At 47.1% G+C, this 14,869-nt stretch overlaps 1 protein-coding gene across 2 annotated transcripts in view; it reads right to left on the bottom strand.

Moving 5' to 3' along the window:
* Positions 1-388: 388 nt before the first annotated feature.
* Positions 389-14,869, bottom strand: part of LOC149360621 (sphingomyelin phosphodiesterase-like) — a 132,041-nt gene continuing 117,560 nt past the window's right edge. For both annotated transcript variants that reach the window (XM_089572413.1, XM_089572414.1), the window contains exons 8-13: positions 13,617-13,697; positions 12,700-12,787; positions 9,031-9,113; positions 7,536-7,743; positions 2,051-2,241; positions 389-842 (exon numbers count right to left, since the gene is read on the bottom strand). In XM_089572413.1, coding sequence (XP_089428539.1) covers positions 728-842; positions 2,051-2,241; positions 7,536-7,743; positions 9,031-9,113; positions 12,700-12,787; positions 13,617-13,697 — 766 coding nt within the window. In that variant the 3' untranslated portion in view covers positions 389-727. The remainder of the gene's footprint in view (positions 843-2,050; positions 2,242-7,535; positions 7,744-9,030; positions 9,114-12,699; positions 12,788-13,616; positions 13,698-14,869) is intronic.

Below are 14,869 nucleotides of genomic sequence, written 5' to 3'. Positions count from 1 at the left end.
GAAAGAAAGAAAGAAAGAAAGAAAGAAAGAAAGAAAGAAAGAGAGAAAGAAAGACCACGCAGGCTTTTTCACGATGATGACACGAAAGCAGAGTTGAAGGAATCTGAAAAATGCAACAACGTTACACAGTCATTTCAGAGGATCGTGTGGTTTGCAGCGTTAGTACAGTATTCGCGAGATATTTTTTTACCGCATACCGAATTAAACAAGAAGGAAGAAATGGGCAGAAAGAGAGATAGTCATTTTATTTAAGAGGGCAGGTCAAGTGCTCTGTGCATCCAGCGCTTAGTTCACCAAGGCGAGTTATTCTTCAGACTGCACCGATGACAGCCAGGAACCCCATGAGAGGGTAAAGGGAAGGGTATGGAAGGAGTGAACTGGGCGATAGGACAGGAAAAACAGCGCTGAATATTTATTTCTTCATTTTCGTTTCAGTCCTTGGGAAGCAAGTCTCGCGTTGGCACATAACAAACAAAACCACAAACACCGGCTCGAGTAAAATGACATCGCAGCCACACTTTGTCAGGCACTGCTCAGTGCATAAAGCAACCGTCTCGCCCATGATTACCGACAATGTTAAACCAAGCGGCATATGCGATACGACGGAAAGATTCATCACATGTGTAGCATTTCTGTCCGGACTTGTAGTGAGTTAAATGTCTCATCTCACGTTCCTCTCCCAACTGTTGAACCAAGGGGGCGTTCTGTATTCATAATGGTTAATTCACTATAGCAGGCATCCCTTGAGGTCAGCCGACTTCGACGTGCGCAGCTTACAGAGCAAGGTTCGACGACAGGAAGAGTCGCAGGGCTTTGCAAGGGGATCCTGTTTTCGGTGGAACCTGGGCAAGAAAGAAAACGAAGAGCTCGGGTGCAAGCATACAGACTTCGATACTCTCCCTCTTAGCCTCTGTACAGAATCGTGATATTCTTTTTGAATCGTGATATCTCTTATGGGTGACGTCACGAAGAACAAACCAATGTCCGCTTTTCCGAAACTTTCTCAATTTATTCATCTCGCCCTAGAAAAGTCAGCAAAGGCCTGTACCAAACAGTTTCGTGCAGTCAGGTTTCTCCACCAAATTAGAGACTATCACAGGCTGGAAGCAAAAGAACACTTTGGCAACAACCCAGAAACAAGTTGGGAAATGCAGCTGTTGCGTGAGAAGAAAATTGAAATCACGTCCAAAGCTTCGGAGCTCCCAGTGCATCCAACACACCACGGATGCGTTGCTCTACATCAGGGCTTTATGCAGGAGGGGAGGGGGTGTTTTGCGCCAAAGGGAGAAGTGGTCTAGCTGGTGTTCGAAAGGTAGTGCACGGTGGCATAGTTGACGACGTGTTGCAGCTGCACTATATTCTCAAAACCGCCAACTCACTTTCAGACACCAGATAATCACATCTTAAAGATCACTGCCGCGATTGTGGGAAAGAAAACGATAAAAAGAAGCAGGAAAAGTGCCGCCCTTTGGTCACAAAAACAAAAATTTTGTTTCGCCACCGGGATAAAATGACCAGGGAAAATATGGAAGCTTATTATGTAAGAAAGAAGGAGTCACAGTGTGTCAGCCAGCCTTCATTGGCATTAGCTGATAAAGTATCATTTTTAGATAATTCTTGACTTTTTTCATTTGGGTTCTCAGGGGTGCCTTTGATCGGAGTTCGCCACGTGGCATATGTTGCGATTGTGGATCTTGATGTTGCTGGACCAATGCTCTTTGCTCTGATTGTTCACGTGTTTATTATGTATATATGTTTCCTCTTTTCTATAAAAAACTGAGTTTCGTGTCAGCACTCGTCTGTGTGCCTTCTCTCTTCGTCCTTCGTCTTTTTCGCGCTGTAGCCCCCTACGATGTTCAAAACACCTACATATTGGTTGAGATGGGCTCCTCTAAGCAACGCTCTCTGTGACCTGCCGGATACAGTTATTGGGTACCACATGCAACGCCGCAGCGTACACCGACGGCAACACCGTTTGCACCGAAGGAAACTCATAAGGTTATCGATGTAAAGCGTAAACAACTACTTCTGCTGTTCCTCAGGGGCTCACCTGTAGAACTTGTTGAACAGCCGGACATCGCTCTCCATCCTCTGTAATAGGGCATCCCACTCTTGTGGCTGTAGGGAGGCCATGGCCCAGGCGCTCTTCGCCTTGTACTCCAGCTCCCACCGAGGCTCTCGCGTAGGGTTCGCGTTCGCCTCAGTCATGTTCATCAGGTACGTTTCATGGTCCAGAACGGCCTGAGCACAGAACGGAATTGCCGGTCTCAGCTGCCAGTCTGGCTAGGAATCATGCCAAGCTCATCTGCACGCAGCGTTCCTTACGGGATTCCAGTTTTATTTACTTCTAGTAAAGTGCCCGAAGTACTATTTGTGATACGGACTCTAAAAACGTCAGCACTTTTCTTTTATGGTCCCGAAAGTGTATTGAGTAATCACAGTAATTGCATATTTACGTTTTACTCATTCATCAAACAAAATCAAAGCACCTGGCTCCAAAGAAAGGAAGGGGGGGGGGGGGGGGGGTAGTCGGCTGTAAAAACAAAGATTCAGCGGGATTTTAAGCAAGTGATCTTATTATCCTCGACTTCGCAGTCAATCTTTCTGTGTGCGTATGTGTGCTGAGCTTTGTTGATTTAGACGCTCTGCAACTGCGAAGCGTAAAATCAGATTTCAGATCAGAGAAGGCAGCATATATGTAGCAAACAGATCATTGCTGAAACAAATGAGTCCTTCAAATTACTCGAGAATTGGCCAGTTAACTCTGGCGACTGTCGATTACAGCTTGCGGATTCACTGAAAAGAATATTTAGCTACAATTAGGGGCAATACTGCTTTTCTACTAGACCGATTCCACCACATGCGCCTGCTGTCTACTCTGCGTTTGAACTAAAACTGGAAACTTCACTTAACGAAGGCTGTAGGTAGGCTGGTTTCCGACGGTTGATAAAACTGTGACTGACTGTGTCCTGCTATTATACATTTCGCCCTTCATACGGCACTTAGGATTGATTAAACCTCATAAAGAAGAAACTACACTGCCATCAGGTGTCACCCCAGTAATTATCATATTTACAACTGTCCAACCCAGAGAGGACACCCATCCCAGATCTGATTTATGTAGGGTGTCCTCTCTGGGTTGGACAGTTGTAAATATGATAATTACTGGGGTGACACCTGATGGCAGTGTAGTTTCTTCTTTATGAGGTTTAATCAATCCTAAGTGCCGTATGAAGGGCGAAATGTATAATAGCAGGACACAGTCAGTCACAGTTTTATCAACCGTCGGAAACCAGCCTACCTACAGCCTTCGTTAAGTGAAGTTTCCAGTTTTAGTTCAAACGCAGAGTAGACAGCAGGCGCATGTGGTGGAATCGGTCTAGTAGAAAAGCAGTATTCGAGGCAATGAGGCCGCTGATGCGGCCGCCCGAGCGCTCACACACCGGGCTCCTCATCCTAGCTCTCCTGGCTCAGAAGCTCATAAACCGCTTCTGCGGTTCCGCGAAATCCTAATTCACTATTCCGACAGCCACCGTCTCTACCCGGCACCTGCCAAAGGGCTGAGTAAGGCAGAGGAGCGAACTCTGCGGCGCCTGCAGACAGGAACCCTTCTCTGTCCTGCCATTGCAAAACACTTCGATCCGAACACAGATGGGCGCTGCCCGCACTGTGGACAGATCTGCGATATCTTTCACATGGTGTGGGCATGCACTCAGAATCCTCACCTTCCCCCTTCCCCCACCCCCACCCGAGAGGCATGGGAGACTGCCCTCCTCAACTGCTCCACGCTGGAGTCCCAAAGGGCTCTGGTCAAGCGGGCGCGAGACGGGGCCTCATCGTGCGGTGTCCCGGACTAAGGATACCGACCATGCAGCAGGGTTTTTTTTTTTTTTAACCCTCAAGCTCTCTTTGAATAATAAAGTTTTTCACCACCACCACCACCCAGAGAGGCGCTACAAGGGTCGTCGTAGTGCAGAAATTCGGATTACTTCCGACCACGTGCTGTGCTTTAACCCGCACCGATATCTCATGACAAAGGGTTTTGCCTTTATTTATTTAATTACATAGTCTCAGGGCCGAAGCATTATCAAGGGGATTAGGTTAATACAGTGGATTAACAAAGTAACAGTGATCAATTACACAGGCCTTATGTGACTGTTTGTCTTCTACTTTTAATCAATAATCTATCAGCCATAAAGTAATTGGTACATTCATTTTCTATTGATTGACATCACATTAAAAAAAACAATCATTTCCCTTGGCGTTTCTTGGTTTCGGTGACTGTTGGCACCCTTCGGATGAGATAATTCAAAGGCCTATGCAATCCTGGCAAGCGCAGTTTTGGCAACAGCTGTTTTGTGATGGCCGCCGCGACTAGGCTATATGTAAATTGCTGACGAATTAAATTCTTGTGCTAGTAGGGGAGGATGATCGTTTTATAAAAGAGGCACAGGCTGTAGACTTATCAGCGATCCGCTCCGTTAGGCAGGTTTAGATACGATTTCATCAGTGTTACGCTGGCAGTTTGACTGTAGCTAGAAAGAGTGAAACGCCTTGCACTATTCTGAACCATTTCAAGTTTATGGATTAAAGTGACATGATCACGGTCCCAAATCAAAGATGAGTGCACTAATTTTGACCTTGGTAATGTTTTTTGCCGGAGGAGTTTCAAAAATTAAGTGGAGAGTGGGCAGTTTATTCTTATATATGCTGTACGTTTGCCGCTATAACGTGATTAATGCGTAGAGGAATGAGCATGAGCATCCACCACGAATGCGGGAGGTGCGGGGCTTCATTCACAGTAGCGGATATTCAGTACTGCCCGTTCAGTCTTGCGATTGGAGCGATCTTGAGATGGGAGCAGTCTTTTGAGGAAGAGCCCTGAGGGCCAAGGCAGATGGCGAAGTCCAAGGTAGTCTCGCGGCAGATTTCATTTTCATTTCTTTCATTTCTCTCTTTATTTCCTTTCCTTTCGAAAAGGTAGGAGCCGGGATGCCGCTGTATGGCTCGGAACATCTCGGACACATGAGAGATTTGTTTCCGAAGCCGCTCAAGTGACCGACCCCCATGCACCTCCTGCACTATAGCGGCTTCGGGACGAAAGGTCGAACTGGTTGTCGAAAGTGTCCAACCTTCACGTAGGATGGTATACAGTCACCCTTGAAGGTCAGCTTGATGCATTCAGACCTTCCGAGGACTGGACACGAATTATTGAAATGCTGTTGTTCGCCAGCTTGATTAACATCGGCAAATCGGCGTCAAAAAATGGCGATGTATGCCAGCCGTAGTGGCGCTGTCTTGCAGCGTACACTAATATTGTGCAGTTTGGTGATGGTGGTCAAATATTCAAGTGCGCTGCGCTCCTTAACAATAGCGTCGACAATGGTTTTATAGGGGTTTCCTCTCGTCTTTGATCCCTCCCGGTAATAGTCATTCCAGATGCACCGAGGTGTATTGCCCGTTCAGGAGGCTCAGATTGCGGGATGGTTCCTGTGGCCCAAACAAGTATGCGCCGGGGTACTTCGTAGCCTGATGGTCATTCACGGGAATCATGAGGACGAACTACCTGCGCAGTCTGCGCTTGACCTTCTTGCTAACTACCGGTACGAACTCGTCGTCGGTGAAGGAGTCGTTACTTGGCTCCGAGGACACCACAGTGTTCTGGCGGCTTGCATCACTCATGTGGTGGAGGCGCACTCTCTGGGTAGCGGCTGGCGACCCACTGGCTTCCAAAGAAGCCTAGGAGTATCCACTTTCATGGCCATGTCAAAAAGGAGTCGCGGCTCCCTAGTTATGCCACAAATACCAAAAAACTGCAGAATCGTGAAGACAGCGTTCTGAAAGAAAAAACTTGTTCGTCTTCCCCAATATGTAAAAGCTTTCTCCTGGCTTTCTCCAATATGTGCAAGCTTTCTCCTGGTACCTGCGGGTAAAACATGTACGAGGCGACCACCTGGCCTGTCGCTCAGCCCTTGGTTTGGGGCTGCAACACTCGGAACTCTCTTAACCCTATAACAATGGAAGCCCGCAAACCTCGAAGCATCCGACCTGCTCTTTGGGAGGGCGCACCCTGTGTGCGTCGGACGGGAACGCCCCGGCACAGACGGATACAAGTGTCCTCCGGCCAGATTCTCGGCCGCTTAGGAGGCTGGATTTGGAGAGGCGCTCCTTCCAGACGTCTCGCGTCCTGATAGTCTGGCTTCCCTGCACAACTACAGATGTCATTGTGGTTGAGCATTTACCACGGCCGTGAGGGGCGCTTTGGTGTCACCGGGAACCAACCGGTAAAAAAGGTACGTGGTCGCTCACTTCCTGTGCGCTCAGCCATTATGGGACCTCAACACACGGAAAGATGACCCGGCACATTCTGGGAAATTGCGCTTTGGGGCGGCCACCTCCTACCGAAGCAGTGGCGGTCACGAAGGGCATCCGCCTCGCTTTCGGAAGCTGCTGGGTTCGATACCTAGTGCCACAGGGTAACAACCGGTTTTCTTATGCGTACAAGATTTTGCTCGACCTGATGCTCGACTGTTCTGGGGTTAAATGCTTTAAAAGGGGCACCCTATACTGGGCGGGTAGGTTGGTGTTCATTCTGACGACCAGCGTGAAATTCGACAAGGGACAAAAAGAGCACGTGTTGTCTTTTCTTTCTTCCCCTTGTCGAAATTCGCGCTGGTCGTCAGAATGAACACCTACCAACTCGGCCAGTCAAGTGTCCTTTAGGTTGTATTTCTGGTTCTTTAAACAGCGCACCTGTCGTCTTTTCTGTCTGTCCTTTGTAGAATTTGTCACTGGTCACCTCACTCTCCCTCGATGGAAAATCTATCCGCGAGGGAAGGAAATTCGCCTTGTCCGCTAAAGTCCATTGTGGCCAATTTCGCTCAGTGTGAGGTTAGAGACTCTTTTTCCCAAGCATTTCACCTCAGATAGTCCAAGCACTTACCAGGGGAGATTACATCTATTTTATCACCGGTGGCCACCTGTCGGAACTGGGAATAGAACCGCGCCGCTCCCGCATGCGAGGTGGATGTTCAGACGACGAATGAATTGGTGTGCAAGAATTTCTATCGGCTATCACTCCATGCCCTCTGCTTGCTACCAGTAGCCTACCTAGCCAGAGAGTCGTCGTGGTGACTGATGGGCTGATAGCCGTGTTCCGCAACTCGCCGCGTGTCCTACTCGCTTCCCTCACGGGCAGGAGCACCTCACGGTTCTCTTTACGACACTTTTCACACGCAAGGGAACAAATCATATAGGAGGGAGGCTTCCTACCTTCTAAAATTCCTTCAAGACTGATCTGGACGCCAAATCGTAACAGAAGCATTTGATGACTATCCTTGCTGATTGTGTGCGTGGCGACATAGATCGGGCCTGTCGTATATTTATGCCTGAAATTCTCTGGCTTCATTAATATGGAAGTGTCACTAAGGTGGAGGACTTGCCGGTGAAATAATCTTAAGGCTGACCCCACTACTTCATTACAAGAGCCTTAACGTCTCTCGCCGGTACATGAGCAACGGGAGAACTTTTCTCACCCAGGTGCTGTTGGTGTAGTTGCCATCAACATCGTAGACGCGGAAGGCCGGGTGTCCCGAGTTGAAGGTAGTGGCGCTGGGCGCCACATAGGCCACCGCGTACGGCCGCTGGCGCTGCGAGCGTCCTCTGCCGTCTGGTTCGTAAAACAGCTCCAGCTCGTCATTGTGCGTGTGTCCGAAGAATTGGGCCCGCACCGTCGACTCAAAGCTGCAACATGTAAGGCGAGGGCTTGATGCACAGCCATTTTAGCTACAGAGAAACAACTGGAAAGTCGGTGCAATTGCGAAGACACCATTGCCGTTGCGCACCGTGTCATTAAAAAATATATATTATTTTAGTGTTACAAGCAATAACCATTTCGTTACTACACATGTACATTCTCCTAAATAGTTTTCGATTTTTAAACAGCTATTCTTCTATCGAGCGCAAAGACAGTTTGTTTTGGTGGCGCTGTGTTGTGTCGAAGGGCTTTACTTTTTGCCCCTTGTAGCGTGAACAGCAAGCTGCTTCTATGGTATCCTCAAAGCGACGGCACAAATAGAGAAACCCCGTACGACCTCCTGTTCAGGATGGTGAGCGAAAATTGATTGCGAATCCAATCGATGGACCTAAACCTACCAGGTCTTCGTTACACGCCGCCATACTGCTCGCTTGCTAGGTACACTTTCGATGTTTTCCAACGTTGCCTCCGCTAAACCATGCTCCCATTTCGTTCTCAAATTTGCAATAGATAACTGTTTTTAACTGATTATTCCTCTCTGGCACTCTGACAAAATTTGCAATTAGTCCCCTTCCTCCCTTTGGACATTTTTGAGAGCATGATTGTAGGCTGCGAGAATAAAAATGAATCTATTCTACTCCAAATTTCGCTAGTACAGGCAATGTGCCGAACAACACGCTGTTCAGGGGTAAATGACAGATTTTTCCAAGCTCTAAGAGATTTACTAAAGCGCGAAAAATAGAAATCAGCTAATGATGGGTGCAGTCCAGACATGCGAGCTTTAGCTTGTACGTCGCTGCATGCTTCTGATGCTACTGAGCGACATTGTCTTCGCATTCCTGCACTACCTAACAATGCAGCAGACACATGTAAAGCGGTTCTCTTGCGCCAAGTGACAAGTTTGCCATCGCATCCAAACAAACTAAAGTTGTCTAAGGTCAAAAGAAAGGTGTCAGCAACCTCCCTCGGCGCTGTGGTTGCCACGGCTTTTTTGGCACGTAGAATACTTATTAAGCCGCTAGCACTGAACCTCCAGTCGCAATACCGACCGCTTCTGGACGAGTACATATACACGACGTGTTTCCCTACACTGTTTTGCCAGGCATGATCCTTTTGCCCAGAGCCAGTGTCTTCACAGCGGAACGATCTTACATGGATTTTCAGAACAGAGTGTTTCGCTTCAGCACGCTCGATTTGTATACCGGATGTCCACCGCTGCACGAGAGAACATGGTGGAGTCGCGCCAGTTTGCCCCAGCAATCCGCTTTACGCACCGTGCGATGATGCTGTTGTAGTTGGCGCTCCAGATGTGCAAGCAGTCGCCTTGTCCAGGAGGGATGTGGCCAATGATGTGGACCTGTGCAAGAGAAGTCACTAGCTGGAGACTTCTCGTCAAACACTACAGTTTTAGAACTGCTGACCACATACGGTGCATTCCAAATTATGTCGCTACCACCCATGATCAATAGGAAACAATTCGGTTGATTTTCGACGCATTCGCAAGTTGAAGATTTTCTTCGGAGGTGAGTGCATGTAGGCATCATTAGGCGCTTTCAAGACGTTGTGAGAAACGCTGATGCAACACAAAACAAGCAGTTGGGAAGCTTTCATACCAAGCATGTAGCAAAAAAAATGCATGGGCCAAGACAGGAATTTGGACAAGTGGGCACCGAAACGCAGCTCACTTTCCAGCTAAACGTCACCGACCGCAACAAGTGGTTTCCTGCCTAGCTCTGCAGAGCAGTAGCGTCACTAGTGTGATGCAGGGTTGAGGATCCCACCGGGAGCAGCGATGAAAGCGGGTGAACATTTTCCAGCGATAGTTCTCATGGGCATCTGTCCTTTTTAGGTTACCTCGCTGTCGTCGGCGTAACACTTGGGGTGCAACAAGCCACACTGATTGGTTATAATATAACGATATCAGTTAGTAGGGGCGTTACGGGAAATAAGAAATCGAGTTCCAAGTAAGTTCAGAGCATTGCTTTACCTTTCAATTATTCACTCCGATGTTTATTATTGTCTCTTGCAATGGGTTACCACTACTGCTTCTAGTGTGCTAAAAGTATTTATCGCACAAAAAAGTCAATTAGAGCCATAGAAGTCTTTAAACATTGTACATGTTGTCTCTTCGAGACTGATGTAGAATACTGAGAGTAGACCCGCTTTACAGCCGTAAGCTTGCGACCTACATGCATTGCGAAATAAGGAAAGATCATAAACATTTTCAACCAGCCTACATGGTAATTAATCAGAGTTTTTATCTTATAACGATAAACAGCTGAGCATCGATGCCGATAACAGATTGCGGTGAAGAAAGTTTAAAATACCAGAATACATATGCTTTGAACAATAATTAGGATCCCATAGCAATAATTGAACGACAGCAGCAAGTAGCCGTGTCTAAGGGTCATCTGACCGAAGCAACGCTTCTGAGTTTATTCAGTGTTCTGTTGTCCTCCCCAAGTAGGACATGAGTTTAAATATATATGCGCCCTTTCAACACATTGTTTATAGGGTTCAACACGTCAAAGCGACACAGGCTATGGGGGACGCCTTAGTGCAGGGCTCTGGATAACTTTAATCACTTGGGGATCTTTAACGAGCACTGACACCACACATTACACGGGCCTCTAGTATTTCGCCTCCACTTAAATGCGACGCCACGGCAGAGATAGAACCTGCATCTTTTTCATAAGCAAACGTAACTGTTGGTTTTGTGCAGACAAGCAAAAAGAATGTCTTGCTTGAAAATGCCTGAAAGATCAGATCAGACAATAAAATGCTTGGCTTTGAGCGCGCTGAACCTGTGTTCGTTAATGATCATCTAACAAGGCTCGGCAGACAGCTTCTTCGAGCCGCCATTAAGAAAAAGAAAGTGGTTAATCAGAAATTTGTACGGACGATTGGAGGAAAAATATTTGCCCGACAAACTCAGCCGTCGGCAATTCAGCGAATCGGCGACGGCAGAGTTTGTCGGGCAAATATTTTCAGTTCGCCAAAACGGGTTTAGGAAGTGTCCACTCGGCCCAAAGAAAGCAACGGAATCGAAGCAGCCAGGAAAAATTGGTTCTTGCTTCAATAGTGCATGTCCCTCGCTTTTATCGAAGTCTAACGACAACAGTGTAGACAGTATGGCGTGAAACTATATCAGCATTGAACCTACATGTCCTGTAAACCAGTGGTTGCCTAGAACGCGCGAAAACAGGACTTTTGTAAACCAAAATTCCTTTCCTTTTACGACAGTGGTATGGCAGGCGTCGACTTTTCACATCAAGGGGTCAACTGCTATTACATCGTCATTAGGGACTATAAGGAGTGGCTGTTGACACGACAGCTCGATTTGCAAATTGTGATCGCCTGAAGAATCTTCGAAATTGCTAGAGGCGACCCTGCTGACTATTTTTGCTGTGGTAAGAACTTTACTCGTCACTACCTAGGCCTTGACATGCAGCAAACAGAGGTTCGCAGACACTGGGTCAACCGTGTATGACGCTTCTTTGAAAAGAAGAAAGCTTCCCACGCAAATTACAATAACTGCAGTGCCAGTACAGCCAGAAAACAATTATGAGGGTCCACAAGAAGAGTTATATCGCCGTGCGTAAAAATCACGGACTCATTAACAAACAAAAATCACGGACTCATTTATCCGCTAACTATTCTTTAACCATTTCTTGTATTATTGATTTATCCAGGGTCCCGGTGCAGTTTTTGACTTTGGGACCCTCGTCTGTACATTTACGATGTTTTGTATGTTTTTTGGGGACCAATAAAGCCCAACTTTCTTCTTAATTCACGCCACCAAGTAGCCGTGGAGCACAGTAGCCACATGTGCTATGGGGAAGACCCAGCCTACTATAAAAAGTACACCTGTGCAACTTCGGAATGAATGAAATAATCGCAATGAAATCTAAGTAATCTGTTGTTCTTTATAAGAGAGCATTATGTGCTCAAAATGGAGAAAATCCCTACGTGAGATTTTTATTGGCCCACAATGGGCTAATGCAGTACCGTTGGAGTAAACGTCCGACAAATATCTTTAGTGTAATTTTTGCCTATTCATCGCCTGTGTAGTAGAGAGCGAGCTGCACAATGAAAGTCGTCAGTATGTTAAAGAAGGTAAAGAATGGAGAGGGGGTGCCTTGTCAGGCCACCGCCGCTGATGTCGCTGACCTAGTGACACACCACTACTCAGAGCTGAGCCCCTCCTGCCCAGTCTCGACCAGAATAGGTTCGTCAGCCGACCAAGGGGAAATAACCCAAAAATACCGTGCGCCATTGTTTGGCCTCGCCAGCATTTGAAGCTTCGGCCTTTGGCTGTAAGAACGGTTACCCACCGAAAAAGTAGAAGTGCGAACAGCCCTGGCGCGCGACTTGAGGGATGATTTCACTGAAGCAAGCTGAAGCAACATAACAAGGTAGAGGATGCCGATGCGGGAGGCTTCAGAATAGCAGAATAACTACATGGCGCACCTATTTTCACATCAGGAGCTATTCTGACTTCGTTCCCGTATTTTAAAATGGGTACACCGGTGACGGAAATTTAGCCCTCGACCTTATGTCCAGTAGTTAGATGATGTAGCCACTGAGCCAGAGTGGCAAATATGCGCTCGTAGGTGCCGGCGCTATGGGCACAGGACGGGCCACGGCGGAAATGCGGGGACTTATCAGCGAGAAAGGCGGCCATAACCATGTATGAGAGCTACTGATACGATACCCGCAGTGTTCGGCGTTAATGCAAAGCTCGCTCCCGGCTCCCACGAGGACATATAGACATAAGACAATCACCGCGCTCTGTGATTGTTGTTGGTGATGGCGGGGACATGATGTCACTTGAGCCAATGACAAACCGCGGAAAAACACGGAATCTAATCGGACTACGAACTGTTACATTATCACGGAACCATGTTTATCTGCTGTTTCCGGAAGAAAACCACACGAATTACCTTTTCACCTTTGCTTTCGGAATCCTCGAGCTCATTGACGAGGAATGCCAGCTGATTGGCCGGGTCACGTGGATCCAGCAGAAGCCACCTGCATTACCAGACGCTGACTTCAGGGGTGAAGGTGTCTCTTCGAACTGCACTTTAAAGGATGTCTGCGTAGCCACAATTTCTGTAATGTCTACTTTTGAAGACGGCGCATGGCCTAATCGTTTGCAACTGGTGGCGTGGAACCTTGGCTCGTTAGCCACGGCTATCACGTGTTCGTGACCCCGAAGGGTCACAAACACGCACGACCGATCTTGAGGCAGTTCACGAAAAGCAGGTCGTTGTGAGTAAATTCTGAGTAATTCTGAGTGATATTCTGGCACAGCGTGGAAGGCAGCCTTTGTCGTTCGTTCTAGTAGCATAGATTACTTGGCAGCCGTCGCGTCGAGGTGGCTGTCCGCCTTACGTTGCATGCCGACATGCTATAATACACCACCGTTTATGCCTAAATGTTCATCTCGCTCTATCGAAAGCAAATTATTGTGGAGAAGAATAATTAAACGTGCTTCTTGGCAGTTAGCAAGTAAATTAGCAGTCTACAAGGAACACAGGTGTTGGCTCATTCTAGAAAGTGATCTGTTTTAACTAAGGATCAGATGTGAGCATGGGCAGGGACGCTAGCTCTCGGCGACACACACTGGATAGCGCGCGCACTGCTGTATAGATAAAGCTGTAGTGTTTGCAAGAAAATAATAAGCTCCGAATGCAGTGCTTCTCCAGCTGCTGCACTAGTTTTTCTTCGCGGGAAATTTAACAAGAATGACGAGAAAGTCGTCTATTTTCCTTTCTGCTGTCCTTTAAGCAATTTCAGTTTAAATGTGAACGCCCTGTGCTCATGGTCCTCAACATTGTCACGTGAATGAAGCACTCACCAGTTCAACGTGTTGCAGTAGTTCATGTTCAGTGAAATAATTTTCAGTCCCGGATATGGCCTGACGGCGTAGAAGGCTCCACTGTTTGGTTAAAACGAGACGAGAAAGAAGAAGCAGTGCACAGTCAACAAACACTAAACAAATCCTTTTCAAATAAATGCGGCTTCCTCATAGTCAGTCTAAACGTATCCCATGTGCCCAAATTCCACCTAAAACCTCACAGAACATTGGAACAGCAACGAAACATGCTTCGAGTCACGAAGATGAAAACGCATATGAGAAAAAACAACTGTCGCTAATTTAAAAAGAAAGCGTGGAGGAATGTTTCTATTCCTTTTTCAACTTGCGGTGCTGATCAACAGAAAATTAAAAATTTGCGGGGGCATGCTTAAGGAACTTAGGTTAGAATGATACGAAAGCACAGGAATTCTATTTCACTTCCATTTCACTTTTGCTCATTTGATACCATTCCTCTGTATTTGTGGCAGTTGTAAGTATTATAGTACTCATTGTTAAATTTAGCGTATTTTTATTTTCTATCCTTTCATGACGCCACAACAATTCTGCCAATCGCGAGCTTTGTAATTGAGCCACTTTTTTAGCGACGCCGGATTTTAGTGTCGATGAGTCATCTAATGTTGACGCATTATTAGTGTAATTATTTGGTAGCTTATATACGAGGTCTGTTAGAAAAGTATCCGACTTTATTTTTTTTTGCGAACACCTGATGGATATGAAACAAGCGCGCTTGCATCACGTGACCTTGAAGCTTCGTGCGCATGCACGTATTTTTTCCCGCCTGCCGATAGCGTCAGTCGCTGGGACGCAGCATTTGAGTGAGGCGGTGCGCAGTGCTCTCGTCGGTTTTTTATTGCAAGGAAAATGGCGGAGCGACAGGAGCAGCGCTACTGCATCAAATTTTGCCAGAAACGGGATGACAACCAAGTGGAAACTGTTCGGAATATTCAGTGCGGCTTTCGGTGAAGATGCTATGAGCAGCACATAAATTAAACAGTGGTACAATTGGGTTAAAGATGGCCGCACATCGGCGGAGAGCGAGCCACGCTCCGGTCGGCCATCAACATATCGAAATGACCACGTCATTGCCAAACTGAACGCTGTGGTGATGCGGAACCGTCGCGTGACTATCCGAGAAATTGAGGAAGAGGTGCACATGAGCAATTTTTCCGCACATTTCATTATCACCGAAGATTTGGCCATGGAGAGAGTTGCGGCGAAATTCGTGCCGAAGC

Source organism: Amblyomma mixtum, chromosome 2 (assembly GCF_055824585.1).
Source record: "Amblyomma mixtum isolate Tamu chromosome 2, ASM5582458v1, whole genome shotgun sequence".
NCBI classification, from domain to species: domain Eukaryota; kingdom Metazoa; phylum Arthropoda; class Arachnida; order Ixodida; family Ixodidae; genus Amblyomma; species Amblyomma mixtum.
The sequence above is the reverse complement of the archived record's forward strand: the minus strand, read 5'-3'. Positions and strand labels throughout refer to the sequence as shown.